Raw genomic sequence first — 22690 nt, 5'->3', positions numbered from 1 at the left:
CTCTACCTTGGGTGTCAGGAAGAGACAACTCAGTGCCCCACGGGGAAGATATTAGGTTTGCCTTACTCACACAACCAGGGTATGTTTGCCAGACACCACACCACTTTTGCCAGACACCAGTGGTTTACACCTATAATCCTAGCTACTCAGGAGGCTGAGATATGAGGATTGTGGTTCAAAAGCCAGCCCAGGCAGGAAAGTCTGTGAGACTCTTATCTCCAATAAACCACCAGAAAACCAGGAGTGGTGCTGTGGCTCAATTGGTATAGTGGTAGCCTTGAGCTGAAGAGCTGAGGGACAGAGCCCAGGCCCAGAGTTCAAGCCCCATGACTGACCAAAAAAACAAAACAAAACAAAACAACCCCCCCCCCAAAAAAACCTGCACATTTTCTAGAAGCATCATAATGGAAACCCAACTAAGGATCATGTTCACCACAGCACAACTTAAAAAAACATTCCAGTACATATTTTCTAAAATGGCAAAATGAATGAAAATGCCATATCATCATGGTTTGTTTGAAGTCGAATGTTAAGTTCTCTTATTACTCAGAAATATGATAGTTCACATTAAGCCAAAACTCTGTGGGGTGTGGAAGGAGCTGCCGAAATCCTCAGTGAGAACGCAGGGCCAGCCCTCACTTGGGAGCTAGGCAAGTACAATGCTGCTTTGGGTCTGCACTGTCCTGGCATTGAGTCATGCTCAGGACAGGCCTCTTCAGAGGCCATACTATCTCTGACTTCTCACAGCCATAGGTCTGAGTCTCTGAGTTGGACTCAGACCTACAACCTCTTCAGAGATGGATTGGAAAAAAAAAAATCCGGGTGTTGGTGGTTCATGCCTGTAATCTTAGCTACTCAGGAGGCTGAGATCAGAGGGTTACAGTTTGAAGCCAGAATAGGCAGGAAAGTCCATGAGATTCTTATGTCCAATTAACCAGCAAAAAGCCAGAACAAGAGATGTGGCTCAAGTGGTGGAGTACTAGACTTGCGAGAAAAACAATTAAAGGACAGTGCCCAGGCCCTGAGTTCAAGCCCCAGTGTTAGCACACACACAACCCAAAAGGAGAAACAGTTTTGAAGTCAATTCCAATTTTATCTCCTTTAACATGAGTGGCTTTCCGAAGAAACTTACTATGGCAGTGCTAGGAGCTGTGTTAACCTTTAAGTTAAATTCTCAGTCTAAATGGCAGTAAGAGCATTGAAAGGAAAAATTCAAAAAGCTTTAAGAAAGGCCTGTTGTTTCCTGGGCAGCCTCCTCTGCACAGTCAGGGACAGAAAAGGTTGAGTCTGTATATTGTATTGCACAGCTACAGAATAGGTACACATGGTTGCCTAGCAATGAATGTGTAAATGTGAGCAAACAAGAGAAAAGAGAAAGGCAAAGCAAGCATTCTCTGGGACTCCCTTAGATGGGTTCTGGCCACTAAGAGCCATCTGCCAGCAGGGACTAAAAATGGCAGAGAGACTCATAAAGAACAAACAGAGAGCCAAGGTCCCAAGGGATGACTCATGTTGGAAAAGGTAATCTAAAAGTGTATACCTTTTAAAAAATTTTAAGTGCAAATCGTTTAAATAGGGATACAGGTGGATCATTGCAACAATGAGATGTACAAGTCGTTATGTGGAAAAAGGAACTTTACAACTTTGGTGGGGGGGGGAGGATTGGGTTGGGGGGATGGAGGGAGGACGGGAAAGGATGAGAAGGGGAAACAAAGGAGGAGGCTACAATGCTTAATAAGAAATGTACTCATTACTGCCCATGTAATTGTAACCCCTCTGTACAGTATTTTCACAATAAAAAAAAAGAATAGAAAAAAAAATAAAAAAAAATTTAAGTGCAGTATTTAGCATTCCAGATCAAAAGCTGTCTCTGATTTCTCTGGTCTCCTTATTATTAATAATTTTTTTATTGAGATTGCCCTAGGTGATTGCATAAATTTCACAAATTTCACAAATTGTAGGATAATGATACTTAAAGTCACAAACCCATTTTAACCTTCACGAGGTGTATTATCATTATCATGGTCTATAAAGCTTATGGACTCTACAAACTTTCACACTACGGCTATTTCTTCTAAAGTCTTCTTCAAAGACCACAAAGTACCATGTGGAGGCACTTGGGACAGAAGAAATGGCTTGGAGCTCCATCTGAAAGTCAAGCCCTCATCAGGGAAGTAAAATGAAGTCATGATTTGGTAATAGAGGCACACAGTATGAAAGGAGGTATTCTACTGTTCCTTATGTATATAATGATCTACTAAAGGAAGCAGTTAAATAAAGCAGAGTACCTGTAACAAGTTGCACCTTCGCTGGCTGCTCATGGCTCACATCTTAATCCCAGCTATTCAGGAGGCTGAGATCTGAGAACTGAGGTTGAAAGCCAGCCCAGGCAGAAAAATCTGTGTGATTCTTACGTTCAATTCAACAGCAAAAAGCCAGAAGTGGAGGTGTAGCCTAAGTGGCAGCCTAAGCTGCCAGCCTTGAGCAAGAAGGTAAGAGTGTGAGGCCCTGTGTTAAGCCCATCCACCCACACATTACACTTTCATAGAAGAGGAACACCAATTAGACCGATTATGCTTTTTTTTTAAATCACAAGCCTCAGTAATTCTGCCAATCACACCTACAAGAAATCCCCTAGATAGAAATACTAGAAGGCAAGGCTATGCATGGCCTTAACTCATCTAAAACGTTCTAGTTTTTGGTGCAGTCTGGTACATACAGAAAATGACCCCAACAGGCTTTGTCTTTTAAGTCCAACTCTACAAAGTGAAAACCAGTATGACCACATTGCAGGTCCCCCCGTTCATCTCTGGCACAAAACAACTCACAGCAATTAATGAGACTGGAAAGAACATGGAGAAAGATATTAAAAGTATAAAGTGTTCACTAGAATTGGAATACTTCTGCATCTGTGGTCTTATGCGTGACTTGTCTTTTCCTCATAAGTGTGTGAACGGGGGTGGTAAATATTAAGTTTCTAAATACAAGTATGTTTTGGATAAAGAAGAGAATTTGTAGTATGGTGGCTGTACCACTGGCTGCTTCAGAAGCAAAGTAGGAAATTACACCAGTCCAAAGAGAAATATGAAAAGGATTTATCTTTTTCCTTGTATTGAAACCATATGGAATATTTACACGTGGATAGTCATTCAAAGCCCCAAAGGACAAAGCACAGTTCTCAAAGACCACACATAATAGAAACCATCTTTTAAGTGAAAGCAACCTGAGCATCTCCTCATCCTTTGGTGTGCTATCACAAAACTTGGCAGACTACCAGCTAAAAGCACACAATCTAAGCAACAGCCAATGAAGTTCACTTGTGCCTGGCTTCACAGCAGACCCTTTGCTAAAAGAATTGTTTCACAGGCTGCTGAGAAGCTTGATCACTATGTCCCAGGCTCAAGGAAGTGGACCTGTGGCTCAAAGCGGTAGATCACTAGTCTTGAGCAAAAGAGCTCAGGGACAGCACCCAAATCCTGAGTTCAAGCCCCATAGCCACCAAAATTCAAATTCTGATCTCCCATTCACTGTCTCCTAACATGGGCCGGGAGGGACCTGGTCTATTAATTATCTTCCACATAAAATGTAAGAGAATGATAATGCTTACCTATAAAGTGTACTAAGATGATTAACTAGCATGTGAAAATCACTTAAGACAGTTCTAGTCAGGTGCAGTGGTGTGTGCCTTTAGATCTACATACTCGGGAGGCTGGAAGATAGCTTGAGCCCAGAACTGAAGGCTAGCCTGGGCCACATAAAAAGATTTGCTGTGGAACAACAACAATGAAAATACTGTGGATGTGGTAAAGTTCAAGAAGGGCCCATACGAAGCAATGAGGACATTAAGGTGGCAACAGCTGGTGTTCTTCATCAAGACGACAAGAGGACATATTCCACTAAAGCTACAAGAAGCTATGAGATTGCTGGGCTGGATGACAGGTTTATAAACCTGGTGTAGCAAAGAGTAGATGAAGCCTGAATGAATGAACACTCCATCTATCCAACCAGAGAAGGCTTATGAGGTGCCATAAGCTCCTTAAGAGCAGAGATGCGCTCTATGCATCTATCTATATGCCTCCACTGACATTTGGAATCCTGCCTGTATGTAATTAATGCTATATATATTTATATATTACATCTAAATATATATAATATTAAAAATAAATATGTAATTATATATTTTTATTTTTAATATTTTATGTTTTTTATTGTGAAAATACTGTACAGAGGGGTTACAGTTACATGAGCAAGGTAATGAGTACATTTATTATCAAACATTGTTGCCTCCTCCTTTGTTTTTCCCCTACCATCCCTTTCCCACTTCCACAACTACACTCCCCCCGCCCCACACACACCCCGCCTAAATTGTAAAGTTCATTGTTCAACAGTGTCTTTTACATCTCATTGTTACAATGGGTCAACCTGTATCTCTATTTAAACATTTTGTTTTTTCCCTTCCCCTCCCCAAATTATACGGACATCAAATACAGTGAAAACAGGGGTTATACTATGGGGGAGGATATAATTATATATTTATATAATATATACGCACGCGCGCGTGCGTGCGTGTGTGTGTGTGTGCGCGCACACACGCACGCCAGTACTGGGGCTTGAATTCAGGTCTTAGTGCATCCCTCAGCTTTGTCATTCAAGGCTGGTGCTTTACCACTTGAGCCACACTTCCACTTCTAGCTTTTTGGTAGTTGGGATAGGAGCCTCACAGACTTTCCTGCCTGGGATAGCTTTTGAACTATAATCCTTAAGCCTCCACCTTGAGCCACCAAAGCCTGGCCCCACTAGATCTTTGATAAATGAAATATTGAAGGAAAGGGCCTGGATTTAACATTGAGTGGCTAGGCCTTCTTCAACTGCTATAGGCAAGGGGACATATAAGTCAGACTAGTTCCTACCACAACCCTCTCAATCACTACATTGAAGCAACACTTCCCTAATATTGGGATTCATTTTCTGAGTGCAATTTTGTAAGAAGGCCTAGCCACAAACAGAACTGTCAATATTTTCTGGGTTCCCAATAATATTTACATCTTCCTAGAAAAATTTGTGAGAAAAATCATGGTGGTCAATTTATAAGTAAGTTTTCCATAAAAATATTTACACAAAAGTCAAAAATTTCACAGGAGAACAAGCATTTGTGATATTGCAAAAAGATAATTTAAAAGTTAAAGGCCTAGCCAGATGCCTAGTATCTTAGCAGCTAGCTACTCAGTAGGCTGAGATCTGAGGATCATGGTTTGAAGTCAGCCAGGGCAGGAAAGTCTGTGAGAATCTTATCCCCAATCAACCAGTAAAAAAACAAACAGAAATGGAGCTGTGGTTCAACTGGTAGAGTGCTAGCCATGAGTGAAAAATCTAAGTAAGAGTATAAGTCCCTGAGGTCAGTCTCCAGTACTTGGGGGATGGGCAGGAATAAGGTTCTAACTTTGCAACATGTTTAAAAAAAGTCTACCTCCATGCCTTGGTATTTCTCAGAAGAAAAACTAAAGGAATAGGAAATAAATAGGAGATAGGAATAAATGAATGATTTAGCACAACAACAAAACGGTCTGACCTGTTAATTTCTCAAAGCAAATTTTCCAAGAATTTAAGGTAAACATCACAATGTTGTTTTCTTTTTTTTATTTTTTGTCATTCGTGGGGCTTGAACTCTGGGCCTGGGCACTGTCCCTGCACTTTCCAGCTCAAGCCTAGCGCTCTACCGCTTAAGCCACAGCACTACTTCTGGTTTTCTGGTGGTTAATTGGAGATAAGAGTCTCACAGACTTTCTTCCCCAGGCTGGCTTCAAACCATGATCCTCAGATCTCAGCCTCCTGTGTAGCTAGGATTACAGGGGTGAGCCACTGGTGCCCAGCCTATCACAATATTTTAAAGTGTCGTAGTACTCCAAAAGCAAAGCACCAAAGCACAGAACTCATAAACTTGGAAAGTTGGACTGCAGGAAAGGCAGCCGCCTAGACTTTGCTTTACCTTGTACCATAAGCATGGGCTCCTTGCCCCCGCCGTGGGCCAGCATCTCCCTGCGGTAGCGCTCCCCAGCAGCCCTGCAGTAGAGGAAATGCTATTAGCCACACCTGCTCACCCATACCTGCCCTGAATGTTTTAGAGGTGGTGACCCTGATGCCCCAGTCACAAAGCCCACCACCAGGCAAGAGGGGAGATTATTTTCTTCCTTCTCAGAATCTAATTCTGACTTTTTGGGTGCTGGTACTAGGACATGAAATCTGGTCCTGGGTGCTGTGCCTTACCTTTTTCTCTTTTCATGATAGCATTTTTTTTTTTGGGTCTAGTCGTGGGGCCTGAACTCTGGGCCTGGCAGCTCTTCAGCTCAAGGCTAGAGCTCTACCACTTGAGCCACAGCACCACTTCCGGCTTTTTTCATTTTGCTTATGTGGTACTGAGGAACCGAACCCAGGGCCTCCTGCATGCAAGGCAAGCGCTCTACCACTGAGCCATCTTCCCAGCCCTACCTTTTTCTCTTAAGACTGGAGCTCTACTGCTTGAGCCATACCTCCACTTCTGGCTTTTTGCTGGTGAATTGGAGATAAAGAGTCACACAGACTTTCTTGCCTGGGCTGGCTTCAAGCCATGATCCTCAGATCTCAGCCTCCAAGTAGCTAGGATTACAGGCATGAGCCACCAACACTGGACCCAAATTCTGATTTTTTAAAAATTGATGCCAACATAAATAATACCAGAATCAATAGGTTTGTTATAATAGGATAAGTGCATTTTTGGCTTTCTGTTTTGTTAACCAGCAGCCTCTCTACAGAATAAACTACATTTGATTTATTTGATATGGAAGGAATAAGCTGCTATCCAATTCTGTATACTTGTGGGGACTATTTTAAAGGAAGGTTTAGAATTACTTATGTCAGTCTTTATTTTCAGAGAATACAAGAAGACACAAATGTGCTGGGAGCTGGTGGCTCAAACCTGTAATCCTAGCTACTCAGGAGGCGGAGATCCGAGGATTGAGGTTCAAAGCTATAGCATAGGCAGGAAAGTTTGTGAGACTCTTGCCTCTCTAATTAAGCACTAAAAAAGCCAGAAATGGAGCTATGGCTCAAGTGGTAGAGAGCTAGCCTAGAGCAAAAATGCTCAGGGACAGTGCCCAGGCCCTGAGTTCAGGCCCCAGAATTGGTGTGTGTACATGCATGCACATGTGTGTACACACACATACACACACACAGCATAGAAAGGATAGGTGAGGACACTGAAATAAGAAAAGGAGAGTACAGGGTAGCTATCAGCAGCCTCTGTATGTGCTGGTGGCCAAAGCAGAGGAGCAAAGAGCTCCTTCATTTCCATCTTCTCAGGCCTACTGTTAACAGAGTGAGTATAGATGACAGTCCTCTGAGGAACATTGTACCAACACATGAAGGCACATAAATTCTCCACATGAATGGTTCCTGCAAAGAGCTACTTAGTGATGTAGTTTTTATACTTTATGGAAGATGTCATTCTCTTAAATAAAACTGACTACATACCCCGATGAGTTAAATAATTAGGTGTGAGGGGAAGGATTGCTTTACCATGGGGTGAGTTACACGCCAATCCTGAGTTAAATACATTTTGATACTATTTGCATTCTACTGACTCCAGAGCATTGCTATGTATAGGTAATTTTTATGAACATGGTCTCTAATCAGACAGGGTGTGAGTTCAAGGCCAGCCTGAGCTACAAAGCAAAACTCTGTCTCTAGATAAATAAAAAGGACCCTTTGAGAGAGGCTAGGAATTTCCTAGCCTAATGCTTTGACTAGCTTCCTTTCAAGTCTTAGTTTTATGTCTGGTTCCTACATGTCTAGGTGAGAATTACACATTTAATCAAGATATAAATATTTTGAAATAGATGTCTTTAATAGTATGTGGTTTTCTTCTAAAGTATAATTTCCTCAAATAAGATGGTATTTTGCCTGTTTTATAGAAATCACCAATAGAGTGTTGCAATCCCTGACACTGATTTATGGTAGTCAAGTTTGGCTGCAGATCCTTCAAAAATAATAAAATCTGAAAAGGAGACTAGGTGTCTACAGTCTGCAAAGGCAGAATACAAAATAACATGGGGGCAAGCTGTACAACATTAAAAAAAAAAAAACCCTCTATGCTGAGTGATGGTGGTGGCCCATGCCTGTAATCCTAGCTACTTAGGAGAGTGAGATCTGAGGATTACAGTTTGAAGGCTATTCGGGCAGGAAAGTCCATTAAGACTCTTATCTCCAATTATCCAGCCCAAAAGCCAGAAGTGGAGCTGTGGCTCAAGTGGTAGAGCACTAGTCTTGAGCAAAACCCTCAGAGACAGTGTCTAGGACCAGGAAAAAAAATCTTGACTCGAATTCAAGTTCCAAAGACTTTGGAACAGAGTATGATTATTACGTGCTGAGACAATCCAAGTGTGTCAGTTAGAGAAGCCCAGGGAATGAAAGAGGTGGGCAGGGAACTGGGGGCTGGAGATCTACATTGGGGAGACCCACAGGGTCCCCTCAGTCCAGTCTGTTAGTTGTGACACCTAGAGCAAACTACTCACCTTCTGTGAGCCTCAGTTTCCTCTTAGGAAACATCCACCCTCCCAGCTGCTAGGTGCAATCTCTATGGCACCCTTCACATCTAAAGAGGGCATGAACCTAAGCTATGGTAGGCGACGAAGTTAACAGGCACCTTTCAGAACTGCCTGAAAGGTGCAGGTGTGTTCATCCGTGTGGTGGTGAGATAAAGTGCTTTAAAACCACTATGACATCAGGTCATAATTACTGTTTTGCTTTCAAAGAAACACCTGCTAAGGAATCCTAAGGCCAAACCCCAACTTCTCTGGGTTCCTGTTGTTACGAGTCCTATGAGGATACCGAAGTCAAGTCAGGGAGCACCACAGCCCATGCCCTCTCCATGGTCAGCCTACCTTTCTCAAGCCCTGCTTCCCCTGTACCCTCCAGTGTCATGATCTGCCTTTACTCTGGGAAAGAAAGGTGGGGGCACTGACTTGCTACAGGTTCACCATGGTCATGGGCTAATCCCATGCAATTGTCCCTTTGCCTCTTCTAGAAAACTGGGAAATGACTGTCTGGACCACTGGCTATCCCAGTGATGGATATGTGGGCAAGACCTCCCAGGCCAGATGACAGAGAGCAATGGGAGAAGGCACTCTGCAGCTGTCTAAACTATGTAGGTGGCAGGCAAGGGCCACCGAAAATGGACCTGTGTTGGGGTAGGAAGAGAAGTTCCCTTCTCCAGACTTCCCAGGAAATAAAAAAGCAGGTAGAGGGGGTAATTTCAAGAAAGAAACTATTAACAGTGTTTCAATGGTGCTTCTCCCAAGTGAGGGAGAGTGCTAAGCCCTGTGCCAAGCAGTAAAGAAGAAAGGTAGAAGGCTGGGTGCAGAGGCTCACACCGTAATCTGAGCTACGCAGGGGGTTGAGATCTAAGGATCGAGGTTCAAAGTTAGCCTGGGCAGGAAAGCCTATGATACACTTATCACCAGTTAGCCAGTAAAAAGCCAGAAGTTGGAGGTGTGGCTCAAGTGGTAGAGTTCCAGCCTTGAGCCAAAAAGCTAAGGGACAGCACCCAGGCTCTGAGTTAACAGGGTGTACTAGCACACGTATACACATGCAGAGACACATACACACACACACACACACACACACACACACACACACACACACACAACATAAAAACACATGAAGAAGCACACAGGCTGCCCTGTGCAGATGTGGAGGAACCCTAGTACCCTATCTGGAGTCCCTGAAAGGTTACATATAGACCCCACTGCAGAGGTGTGACATAGGGAATACATTCCTGGCTGTGGCAAGAGGCAGGAGTGGGGGAGTCACTGGAGTGAAGGACAGAATGAAGACGGTTCACAGACCTCCCACATCATGTCCCCAGGGCCCTCCTCCCTCGGTGAGGCTGACTTCACATGTAATGAGGTGACGGGGCAACTGTGATTGAAGGAGGAGATTTTATGGACCTCCCCCAGCCCTGATTACCTGTTGAAAGGATCCTGAAGGAAGCATTCCTTCCAAACCATGGATGCCACAGCTCTGGACATCAGATATGAGTAGTATTTGGCACCATAGCCCACAAGGTGACTGAACCGCAGCTGCCAGGCCTGCCGAACACAAAAAACATGACAACGGTTCAGTCTGTGGATTCTGGGATTATACAAGAGAGCACAATGTTAGCACCCAGAGAAACCTGCACATGTGTGGCCTTAATCTCACCCTACAAGGGCATGTCATGTTGATACTGACACTTTCACATTTTATATACGATCAACTGTGTCTTCTCCAAAATTAGGTGTTGAAGGCTTAAGTTAGTACCTCAGCATGTGGTTGTATTTAGAGTTGGGGCCCTTACAGAGGTGAGGTTACAATAAGCCTTGGATCCTCAGAACAGAGGGAGTCTGGACAGAGAGGCCCTGGGGACAGAGGAAAGGCCCGGGGAAATGGTGCTCTGTGGGCTCTGGCCTTCAGGACTGGGCACGCACTGAGTCTCATCCTGCCTCCCAGCTGTGCCCCAGGTGGACCCGTCTCTGAAGGCAGCACCCAGTGATGCAGACACACCCAGGCCACCATTGAAGCATCGATGATGAGCAGCTGCCACCCTGAGCCAGTATAATCACATGGCTTGTGATCCTGGTTGGTTACACTGTCTGGCTGTAGCCCTAAGTGACACACATGCTTGGTGGTGGTCTTGGGGGAATATATCTATATTACTATTATTTTATGTCTCTGTCACAGTGACCAGGCCAACACCCTACCTGCCATAAGATACTGTTCACTGCACAGCACCACAAAAACACAGATACCACCCCCAAGGGGTGAGGGTCCCAAAGGCTCACAAAAATCTAGGCCCTTGCTAGGAGTAGCTGAGCACCACAAACGCAGCCCCCAGTCTTCTGCCAAGAAAGCCCATGCAGCAGGGAGGTACACAAGGCAGACACAGATATTTGGTCTGATTTAGAGAAAAGCAGTATTTAAAAGAAAGCATCTGTGATCAAATTTCAGTCTAGTAAAACTGGCATTTAATTATTTTTGCTAGTACTGGGTTTGAACTCAGTGCCTTGTGTTTGCAAGGCTGGTTAATTCTATTACTTGAACCACACCCCAACCCCTTAATCTAGCAAGCTTTGACAAAGGTTTAGCCAAAGGGCTAGGTCTCTGGAATCCATGTACACTGTGACATGGTTCTGTATAATATATAATCTTATTTTTAAAAGGGAGGTTTATACTAGTTGTCGACAGCTCACACCTGTAATCCAGCTACTCAGGAGGCTGAGATCTGAGGACTATAGTTCAAAACCAGCCCAAGCAGACTGTGAGTGAGACCGTTATCTCCAATAAACTACTGGAAAGGCAGAAGTGGAACTGTTGGCACAAGTGGTAGAGTTAGCCTTGAACAAAATGCTCAGAGAGAGCATCCAGGCTCTGAATTCAAGCCCCAGGACCATCACACATGAAAACACACACACACACACACACACACACACACACACACACACACACACACACACACACACACGCGAATCTTTACATTCTTTTGAAATGATGATCTACTCAACGATATGATACGTAGAACTCTGGATTGCCGGTGACATTTGTCACCCATAGGAGTCTGGATATGATGTTTTCTTTAGAGCTGTGTCAGTACAGACACCAACTCTTGCTACGGGTAAAGTAAGTGTTAGGTACTCTTGAGTCTGTGTGTGATCTGAATCTACACATAGGTGCCCCAACCTCCAACCCAGTGCTCCAGCCTAGCACCTGCACCTGTGTCATCTAGGTGACTGGCACACCGCCCCCTTCTCTGAGGTCACATCCTGGACCACCGTGGTCACATCTCCTTCAGATTGTGGGAGGTTCCCAGGCTCTGAGGTCACATCTACATCTCGCATGGCCACATCTGCTCCCTGCCCCTTCCCTACTTAATCTCAGCCAGCAAGGTGTTCCCCCATTTCCAAGTGTGTCTCCAACCTGTGCTGGGGGCGAGTGGCTCAGGCATAAGCTTCTCTTTCCTGCCTGAAGATAATGTGGTAGTTTCTTTTCAGATACCCTAATTAAAATTTAACAATAAGCATATTGTAGAGGGGAGGCCCTAGAATTAACAGGACCCAGTCAACAGCCTTTGTTCTGTAACCTTTTTTCCTGCCCATGTGCCAGGACTAGCTTGGCAGCCTTTGCAGCACAGAGCAGAGTTTAATTATTTAGATATGACTTGAAGTCAGTTTTATCTTGAAAGCAGACCTGCCTCAAGAATGGCCTGACTTGAGTGAAGCAAGAAACATCTAGGGCCGGGCGCCAGTGGCTCACGCCTGTAATCCTAGCTATTCAGGAAGCTGAGATCTGAGGATCGCGGTTCAAAGCCAGCCCGGGCAGGAAAGTCCCTGAGACTCTAATCTCCAATAAAACATTAGAAAATCGGAAGTGGCACCGTGGCTCAAGTGGTGAAGCGCTCGCCTTGAGCTGAAGAGCTGAGGGACAGCGCCCAAGCCCAGAGTTCAAGCCCTATGATCCACAAAACAAAACAAAACAAAACAAACAAACAAAAATCTAGGTTCCTTAGTTTCCTCTACCCCAAAGTGAGTTGCCACATAAAGAGAGTAACTAAAAAGGGCCTTTCAAAACTATACAAAGAAACATCAAGGCTGGTAAGGAGATAATGGTATGGTATGGTATTGACAGTTCATGCCTGTAACCCTTCCTACTCAAGAGGCTGAGATCTGAGGATCACAGTTTGAAGCCAGTCCAGGCAGGAAAGTCTGTGAGACTCATGTCCTATGAGCCACCAAAAAGCTAGATGTAGAGCTGTGGCTCAAGTGGTAGAGCACCAGCATAGAGCCAAAAAACTAAAGCACTGTGCCCTAAGTTCAATCCCCAGTACCAACACACACAGACACACATACAGACACACGCAGATTGTTGTGGAGCACCATCATCTGAAGTGGACCCTCTGCCTGGATTCAGGTGCTTTCACTGCAGCTTGCTCCTTAATTACAGGTTTGGATTTGTACTACACACCCTTCCCTTACCTCAAGAAATTATAGCTACCTAACACCTTTCATCAGAGGTTTGTAAGCTCATGGCTGACATAGACCTACAATTCCACTGTGGTTTGAACACAATTGCTGAACTCCAGCTAATTCACCCTAATATTAAGCCTTGTTTCCATGTCATTCAACCATCTGAAAAAAATGAAAGACAGCTTTTCAGGTTATGCTCTGATATGTATTCTCTCTCTCTCTCTCTCTCTCTCTCTCTCTCTGTCTCTCTCTCTCTCTCTCTCTCTCTCTGTCTCTCTCTCCTCTTTCTCTCTCTCTCTCTCTCTCTCTCTCTCTTCTCTTTCTCTCTCTCTCTCTCTCCTCTCTCTTCTCTCCTCTTTCTGTTTCCAGTACTGGAACTCAGAGCCTTGTTCTCTCTCTCTCTTAGCTCTGTTTGTTTAAGGCTGGTATTCTACTACTTGAGCCATACCTCCACTTCTGGCTTTTGGGTGGTTAACTGGAGATTAAGTCTTACTGAATTTTTTTCCAGGCTAGCTTCAGATTAGGATCCTCAGATCTCAGCCACCTGAGTAGTGAGGACTATAGGCATGAGCCACCGATATCTTCCTTTTAAACAGAAGTTTTCCTCTTCCTAAGAGATACCTGTCAGACGGACGAAAGCACTCACTCTCCTTTGATGTTTAACAAACATGTCTAGTTCCAAAAGCAAAAGACACAAACACCTTTACAACTTTCCTTAGCTAATGGACATGTAGTTCTTGAATCTTCACACTATCTCAGGGCATGGCTATGAAATGTTTTCTTGTGTTTGGTAATGTTCCACCTGCAAGACAGAACATGGAGCTAAAGAAGTGACAGGCTACAGGCTCTCTGGATACACTACAAACCTTGGCTTAGAGGACCCTTTAAGGATCCTTATTTACTGGTCCATCCTCTAACATCACAGCCTTCCAGGGACAGGAATGTAGCAATGGAGCAGTTTCTTTACCATTTCTTCCCTCATCATATGGACTAGGGCCTGGTGCACAGTGGATACCATCAACCTCGTGCTGAGCACTAATGAGGGGTGGACTTCTGACTAGCTGAGGGGCCCCAGAATCACATTCCATTGCAGACAAAGAGGCGGCTATGGTGTAAAACAAATTTGCAGCTTAGGCTATTAACAGCTTCCGAAAAACAGTTCTGCCACTACTCAAGAGGGTGACATCTGAGGACTGAAGTTCAAAGCCAGCGCAGGAAAGTCCATGAGACTCATCTCTAATTAACCAGTAAAAAGTTCAGAAGCTGTGGCTCAAGTGGTACAGTGCCAGACTTGAATGAAAAAAGCTAAGGGATTACATACACCCAGACCCTGAGTTCAAACCCCAATCCCAGCATTCGTTGATTATGTGACTTTCTGAAACTACTTTTGGCACCTGACTGGCAAGGAAGACTTGAAGTATAGGCAACAGCTAGGTTGGACAGACACCTGACCCACAGAAACTGACATTTACTATGTCTGGAGTAATTTATTACTGATATAGAACTTTACTATCATGATTACTTTTAGATAAGAGTTGTGTTCGTAAACAGCGCAAGAAATCACCCACTAAGGGTGAAAAAGGGATATCTATATTTATTAAAGGTATACTTGATGTCTTTATGAAGTCTTTACAGGTGGTTTGGTTTGTTTAAAAAAATACTAACCTACTTATCAAAACAGTAACAAATAATGAAAAGTGCCGGGTGCAGGTGGCTCACGCGTGTAATGCTAGCTACTCAGGAGGCTGAGATCTGAGGATCAAAGCTGGCCCAGACAGGAAAGTCTGTGAGGTTCTTATCTCCAATTAATCACCAGAAAACCTGAAGCATCGCTGTGGCTCAAGTGGTAGAGCGTTTGCCTTGAGCTGAAGAGCTGAGGGACAGTGCTCAGGCCCAGAGTTCAAGCTCCATGACTGACAAAAACAAAACAAAATAATAAACCCAGAACAAATAATGAAAAGTTTATATTTTACAAATAGACTAGAGAAGAGTAATTTTCCCAAGGCTGCTGGCAGAGCTGGCTAAGATTCCCTCCTAACTTTCTCTCCGCTTCTTTCCAGAAACAGAACCAAAGCACTGGCCCCCCTTCTGCTAAGCTTGAGCAGAGTTGTTTCATCTGGCAGGGATCCTGGCCCAGGCTGCCCCTTGGGCAGAAGTGATGTCCTCTACAGGCCCTTCATGTGGAAGCTGTCCATTCTCCTCCACCCCTTCCCACTTCCTGCTAGCCAGGAAGAGGTCAAAACTGGAATCACAAGTTTGGATTTAAAGATAAAAGCTATCTGTTGAGAAATCCCCAACCTCCCTTGTCTTCTCTCTCACCTTCGGCCTGTGAGGTGAGAGAAAGCCGGCTATACAGCCAACCTGATTTCAAAGCCCTGACACCCACAACAGACCCCAAGGCCAAGTGAGACATCTATAACTTCTCATTTCACTTCTAATGCATCTGTTCAAACACCTACCAAAAAAAATATACCACAGAACTAATGTTTTTATGTGTGCTGATACTAGATACTGGAGCTTGAACTCAGGGCTAGCACCTACCACTTGAGCCACAGCTCTACTTGTAGCTTTTTGCTGATGAAGTGAAGATAAGAGTCTAAAGACTTTCCTGCTTGAGCTAACTTCAAATCAGGATCCTTAGATCTGAGCTTCTAAGCAGATATGATTACTTACCTGCATGAGCCATAGTACATGTCCCGTGTTAAAACATTTTGATGAGGACAAAAAAGAGAACATTTCTTGGTTCTAGTTCTGTGCTCTGCTAATTGCTTGCCAGTCATTTCTTCTCTCAACCATATTAAAATTACTTCATTTCTTTTCTAAATCACATTAATAGTTTCTTGTTTCACTTAACCTATTTCCATTTAATTCAGTGAGTCCTTGCTCTGCTACTAGACTTAGTTTTTGCTAGGACCCAGTCTGAATTTCCAGAGGTTTTGACCTGCAGGGCTTTTATTCCTATATAAACAAAATTGACCACTGAGGTCAGTAACAAGACTGAATCCTAGTTATGGTGCTGAGCTTTGTTGCTTGGCATTCCCATGTTGTTCCGAGTTGCTGGGAGTTGGGCAGGTTGTGGTAAAGGAGTTTTTCTAACAACATCCCATGCCTGCTCCTCTGGAGGTAGGCTGTGATTCTGTTGTCACAGAGAAAGTGATTCTAGTTTTCATCTGGATGTCATAAGATTCTCGTAAAACAGTACTTGCATAAACTACTCAGATTTGAGTGGTAATGTAGAGAAAGATGTATGCTCGGCATGTATTTTTGTATCTTGATATGTAAGACTAACATGTTAAACTATGCTGCTGCTATTGCAGTGTGGAGCTTCCTTTTCCAAGGCTAAATTAATTCTGTGAGCCAGGTGCCAGTGGCTCACACCTGTAATCCTAGCTACTGAGTAGGCTAAGATTGGAGGATCACAGTTTGAAACCAGCCCAGCCAGGAAAGTCCATGAACCAGCAAGAGCCAGAAGAAGAGGTGTGGTTCAGGAGGCAGAGTGCCAGCCTTGAGTGACAAAGCCAAGTGAGAGTACAAGGTCCTGAATTCAAGCATCAGTACAAATACAAAAACAAAAAAAATGAACTTAACACAGCTTTTTCTGTTGCTATAATCCTGGGTAAAAAAAAAAAAGAAGAAGAGAGGATTGGGCCTTCATTCTATACCCTTACTGTCAAGGAACACAGAAAACAAGGCCTGCCAGGTTAGGAGCACCAGCCCAGAAGAGAAGGGGTCCTTGAGAGGAAGTGCTCTGAGTGTCCTAGCCTGGAACACTGCCTTCCAGTTCTCAAGGTCACATGACTAAGCCCCCCCAGCCCACTGCTGCAGAGGAACAACACTGGACATGCGTGGTAAATCCCAACATGACAGCCCACAGTTTATGAAGTGCAGACCTCAGACACAGAGGCCTCACGGCAGGCCATGTTACTGCTGACCTGACTGAAATTGCTAGGCTCTCCTGTTTTCTCTCAACCTGTCATCAATCCTCCCAACTGGCTCCTCTCAAGACTTTCCAAAATTCCTGATGTCATGGCTTATAGCAATTTTTGACCAAAAAAAAAAGAAAAAAGAAAAGGAACATTGTAGGTGAAATGTATGCAGGACTTTGATAAAGTCAATTAGTATACATTATTGGAATTTTTCTTCAAAAATGTAAGATAAGAATCAACACCACTAACTAAAATGAGCAGATATATAAATAAATATAGCCACAGTTGTATTACTACATCTACTTATATAAAAGGGGTCAGCAAATATTAAGTTACAATGTAATAATATTAGAATACAGAAGCTAAATAAAAATATTTGGCCTTGTATTTCTTGTACCAGTACTGGGACTTGAACTTAGGTCTGGGATTTGTCCTTGAGCTTTTTCACTCAAGGATGGCACTGAACCATTTGAGCCACATCTCCACTTCCAAATTTTTGTTTGTTTTTGTCCGTTGTGGGCACTGTCCCTGAACTCTTTTGCTCAAAGCTAGTGCTCTACCACTTTAAGTCACAGCATTACTTTGGTTTTTGAGTGTTTTATTGTAGATAAATCTCATGGACTTTCCGGCCTGGGCTGGCTTCAAACTTACAGATACTCAGATATCAACTTCCTAAGTAGCTAGGATTGTAGGTGTGAGCTATCAATACCCGGCTATACATCCAGCTTTTTAATGGTTAACTGGAGGTCAGAGTCTCACAGACTTTTCTGCCTGGGCTGGCTTTGAACCATAATCTCAGAACTCAGATCTTAGCCTCCTGAGTAGCTAGATTACAGGGGTGAGCCACCAGTGCCTGGTTGAAGATTATCCCTTTAATCAAGGTTAAGAAAAGAAAGCCACATCAAGTGCTGGTGGCTCATGCTTGTGATCTGAGCTATGTAAGAGTCTGAAATCTGAGGTCTGGGCTTGAAAGCCAACCTGGACAAACAATTTGAGACTCCTATCTCCAATTAACCAGCAAAAAGCCACATGTGGAAGCATGAATCACCAGCTATCAGCAAAAAAAAGCTAAGGGAGAACATAACCTTGATGTCTCTTCAATGTACTATATCTAGTTCTTTCTTCTTATTTTATTTCATTTTTCTTTTTCCATTGGTTTATCTCTGGCAATTTCTGTCTTTGATTCTGGTACCCTCCATCTTGTATATGCATTTATCTGATTGGGGGAAGGAAAGGGAAATAACAAAATGCTAAAAGAAGTAGAAAAGATAACCCATTGCAACAAGGACACTCACCAGACACTACGTTGGAAATGAACTTTACAACTTTGTGGCAGGGGTGGGGATTGGGGGAGAGGGGTGGGGGGAGGGAAGAGACAGTGGGAGAACAACAATGGAGTGGGTAACAATGTTCAATGAGAAATGTACTTTACTCATGTAAATGTAACCCCTCTGTATAGCATCTTTACAATAAAATAAACAAAAACAAACAAAAACAAAAGCTAAGGGAGAACATGAGGCCCTGAGTTCTAGCCCCAGTACTGATATACATACACACACACACACACACACACACACACACACACACACACACACACACACACACGTGTGTATCCTCAAAAGGGTCAGAAAGTGAAACACAGCTCATGGCTGAGGTGAGCAGATGACCTTCAATTTCTATCTAAATATATAAGTTACAGAACACTACCACAATAACCTTTTCAGGTAAGCAGATCTCTAGCTTCTACAACAATCCAATTTCTACTTCATGGGAATGAATCAAGGGCTCTGAGGTTGACCCATCCTTACCCTTCCCTGTTCCAAGTCATTACATTCATACTGACTTTTAAGGGAAATCAGAGTCACAGGCCTTATACTTCTCTAAATTTAGTGGTCCTTAGTATATTCACAAGTGCATGCAACCTCAGCCATCTGTATGCATTAGCAGTCAGTATTCCAGCTTTCCCTAACCCCTGACAACCACCCATCATCCATTTTCTGTCTTTGCTGACTTATTCTGGACCTTTCATATGAATAGATCATAAAACACATATATATGGCTTTCCTCACCATTCATAATGTTTGCCAGGATTATTCATGTTCTAACATCATTGTTACTTCCTTTTTCTGACTGAGTAATATTCCACTGTTAAGATATACCACATGTGGGCTGGGAAGGTGGCTCAGTGGTAGAGCGCTTGCCTTGCATGCATGAGGCCCTGGGTTTGATTCCCCAGCACCACATAAGCAAAAAGAAAAAAAGCCGGAAGTGGCGCTGTGGCTCAAGTGGTAGAGCTCTAGCCTTGAGCTGAAGAGCTGAGGGACAGCGCCCAGGCCCAGAGTTCAGGCCCCACCACTGGACCCCCCCCCCCAAAAAAATGAGAGAGTAATTGACTACCATGTCAAAGACTTGAGTTCAAATCCTAGTATTTCCAGAAAAAAAAATAGAAGAGAGAAGATATACCACATGTGTTCATATATTTAGGCAGTTATAGATAGGTAGGTACTTTTCCCCTTTTTGCTAATGTGGCTACGTACACTCATGCATAGACCTTGGAGTAGGCATGTTTTCAGTTCTATTGAGTTCTCTACATCAACGCCAATCCATGTTGTCTGTGTCTATCCTAGTTACAGTGTTATCTCATGTGGTATCTCACTGTGGTATTTCCTTGACTGGTGGTGCTGGACATCTTTTGATGGATGTGGTGTTCACTTTCTGTTTGTATTTCTCCTTGAAGAAAAATCCATTTGAATCCTTTGCCTACTTTAAAAAGTGGGCTGTCTTAAAACTGTTTGAGTTGTTGAGTTCTTTATATATCCTGGAGACTAAACACTCATCAGACATATATTCTTTCATTGTGTGTGCTATCATATTACTTTCATGATAAAAAGTCCTTTGTGTTCAAAATTTCAGATATAGAAGAACCCACACTGTCTTGTTCCTTTGGTTGTTGGTGGATGTCACATCTAAGAAACTGCTTAACCACAGTAATAACTATTTATACCTGTGTCTTCCATGGATCTTTAGCTTGGGTTGTCTAGTTGACCCAGTACTGTTTTTTCAAGGAACAATTTTTTGTTGTTGTTGTCTTGGCACAATGGTCCACTGACTATGGACAAATTCTAGGTTTATTTCTGGAATCTCAATCTCAATCTCAGCAGCACAGTCTTAATCAATGTTACAGTAGTAACACTGTCATGAGTGCTGAAGCTGGGAGTGTTAGCCTTCTAGGGTCCCCTGAATTTCCATATCCAAGTTTTATGATCAGATTGCCAATATCTGAAGGAGGAAGGAAAAAAAAGCTAAGCTTTTGATAGAGACAGTATTTGACTCTTTAGGTCAGTTTGGCAAATATCTCTAATGAAATAGTGAGTTTTCTCTAATCCCTCAATGTATAGTATCTTTCTATTTACTTGGATGTTATTTATTTTCTTTTAATGACACTTGTAGTTTTCACTATACAAATCTTAGACTTCTTTTTCTTATTTATTTATAGGTATTTTACTTTTTTAGTATTTTTATTTAGCAACAGAAAGGCTAAGCTATTTCAAACAAGAAAGTGCTAAAAACAGAGGGTTTCAGTTACGTAAGTCAGGAAAGTATACATTTTCTTTTGGACAAAGCCACCCCTTTATGATGCTATTGAATATAGTAATGTTTTCTTAATTCAAGTTTTGAATTGTATATGGCCAGATTATAAAAAATCATTCTTTTCTTTTGCATCTTGATCTTATATTCTGAATCTTTTAATACAAAAAACTAATTAAGTTTTAATTTTTTTGTTTTGTTTCTGTGGATTCCTTAGGATTTCCTATATACAACCCTGTACTCTCTGCAAACAGAAATGTCTTCCTTTCTAAATATGTGGGGTATTTACTTCTTTTTCTTGGCTAGTAGCTTTGGCTATCATCTCTAGTATCATATGGAACAGAAGCAGCAATGGTGGACAATGTGGTCTTTCATGGCTGAGTACAATGTTAGCTATGGGCTTTTCTCAGGTGTCCTTACAGATGGGCTAGCACTGACTTCTGGTTATCCCCCACTAACATCAAGCAGCTTTCTAGTTCTAAAGATCATAGTCCAAAATATGCATCATAATTTTCCCCTTACCTACACACTTACCATCAATGCTGAAGTTTAGATTCTACTCACTTATGGTCTAGACTGTACAATCTTTAGGGCAGTAAGAGAAAGATAAGATCTATTGGAAGGAAAATATATGTAACTACTAAAACCATATCAGTGGGAAGAGTAAGAGGGCAAAATCAAGGCAATCTTGTAGCACAGAAGATAAAGCATAAGGTATGAACAGACAAACTGTATGGAGAGATTCTGCTCCCATGGCATGGTGGCTTATTTCCACTTACTCCTGGAGTAAGTGACTACCATGCTGGATAAGATACAGTTTTTGTATCATGTTTTTGTAAATGTATTGTTGAGATAAGAGAATAATATACTGTCAAAAAAATCTATGCACTTGAAGTATATAGCAAAATTCACCATATTTTCTTAGACTATACGTGTGTGTGTGTGTGTGTGCGCGCGCGCGCACGTGCGTGCATGCACGCATGCACACGCTGTTTCTAAAGCTTGAACTCAGGGCCTGGGTGTTATCCCTTAGCTGTTTGCTCAAGGCTGGCACTCTACCATCTGAGCCACAACTCTACTTCTGGATTTTTAGTGGTTAATTGTAGATAACACTCATGAGATTTCCTAGGCTGGCTTCAAATAGCTATCCTCAGATCTCAGCCTCCTGAATTACAGGCATAAACCACCAGCAACCTGTTTTAATCTGTTGCTCACATGTTTTTCTTCCTGCCTTCTGTCTGCTCCAGCCCACCCTTCACACTGAAATCACATAACCTGTTTCCCTATAAGCTGTATTTGCTTCAATTCCACTTGACAACTTCAAGCCTGGAAGGCCTACCCATTCCTCCAGAACTGTGTACTAACTCCCTAAAGGGACAGAATGGGCTCCTCACTGTGTGTTCCCACACCCTTCCCACCAACTGTTAATATTCTTCCCTAAAAGATTTCTGTCAAATGAAACCACACACTTGAGGGAAATACAGTGCTGGAATTATGTCATGTGGTTCTAATGTTCTAAATAATTTAATTCTATATCTGAAAAAATGGTTTAAGACTAACCTGGAAAGAAGTGAAATCTTGGGGACAGAGAGGCTAGCATGCAGTTGTTCAAATTCTAGGTTTACCTGAGGCTTGTGCAATCAGTATAGGAGACTGTGCCTAGCACTAAAGAAATAAATAGGAGAAAAAATATCCCAGGACCTTATACACAGTATTTTTGCTGTGTGGTACTTTTGCTCAGCTTCTCACTCACAAGTACACACATGCACACTTAAGCTTATGCATGTATCTTTGTATAACAGATCAGAATGTAAAATGTAATCCTTACTGTGGATTTAGCCACAATGTCTAAAAACCATTGAGTCAATAGTTCAAAGACATGGAGAAGAAAATCAGTGCTACCGAATTAGAGAAGCCACAGTACTGGTGCTTGAACCAGGGTCTCCACTGCTCTCTTTGTTTAAGACTGGCGCTCAATCACTTGAGCTACAACTCCACTTTTTGTTGTTGTTGTTGTTGGTTAACTGGAGATTCAAACTGTGATCTTCAAATCTCAGCCTCCTGAGTAGGATTACAGGTGTGAGCCACTGAATTTAAGAGCAAGATGAAAAGCTTAAGAAGGATGATCTCATATGTGATGATTTT

At 42.7% G+C, this 22690-nt stretch overlaps 1 protein-coding gene across 2 annotated transcripts in view; it reads right to left on the bottom strand.

Annotated features, from left to right (window-relative positions):
* The window catches only part of Mipep (mitochondrial intermediate peptidase), a 111928-nt gene that overhangs the window by 15759 nt on the left and 73479 nt on the right, over nucleotides 1-22690 (bottom strand). For both annotated transcript variants that reach the window (XM_070003107.1, XM_070003108.1), the window contains 2 exons: nucleotides 10000-10121; nucleotides 5987-6060 (listed from right to left, as the gene is read on the bottom strand). In XM_070003107.1, coding sequence (XP_069859208.1) covers nucleotides 5987-6060; nucleotides 10000-10121 — 196 coding nt within the window. The remainder of the gene's footprint in view (nucleotides 1-5986; nucleotides 6061-9999; nucleotides 10122-22690) is intronic.

The sequence above is a fragment of the Dipodomys merriami genome, unplaced genomic scaffold (assembly GCF_024711535.1).
Source record: "Dipodomys merriami isolate MVZ:Mamm:240054 unplaced genomic scaffold, mDipMer1.0.p SCAF_6, whole genome shotgun sequence".
Taxonomy (NCBI): Eukaryota; Metazoa; Chordata; class Mammalia; order Rodentia; family Heteromyidae; genus Dipodomys; species Dipodomys merriami.
Note: the sequence above shows the minus strand (reverse complement) of the source record. Positions and strands in the feature narration are given on the sequence as shown.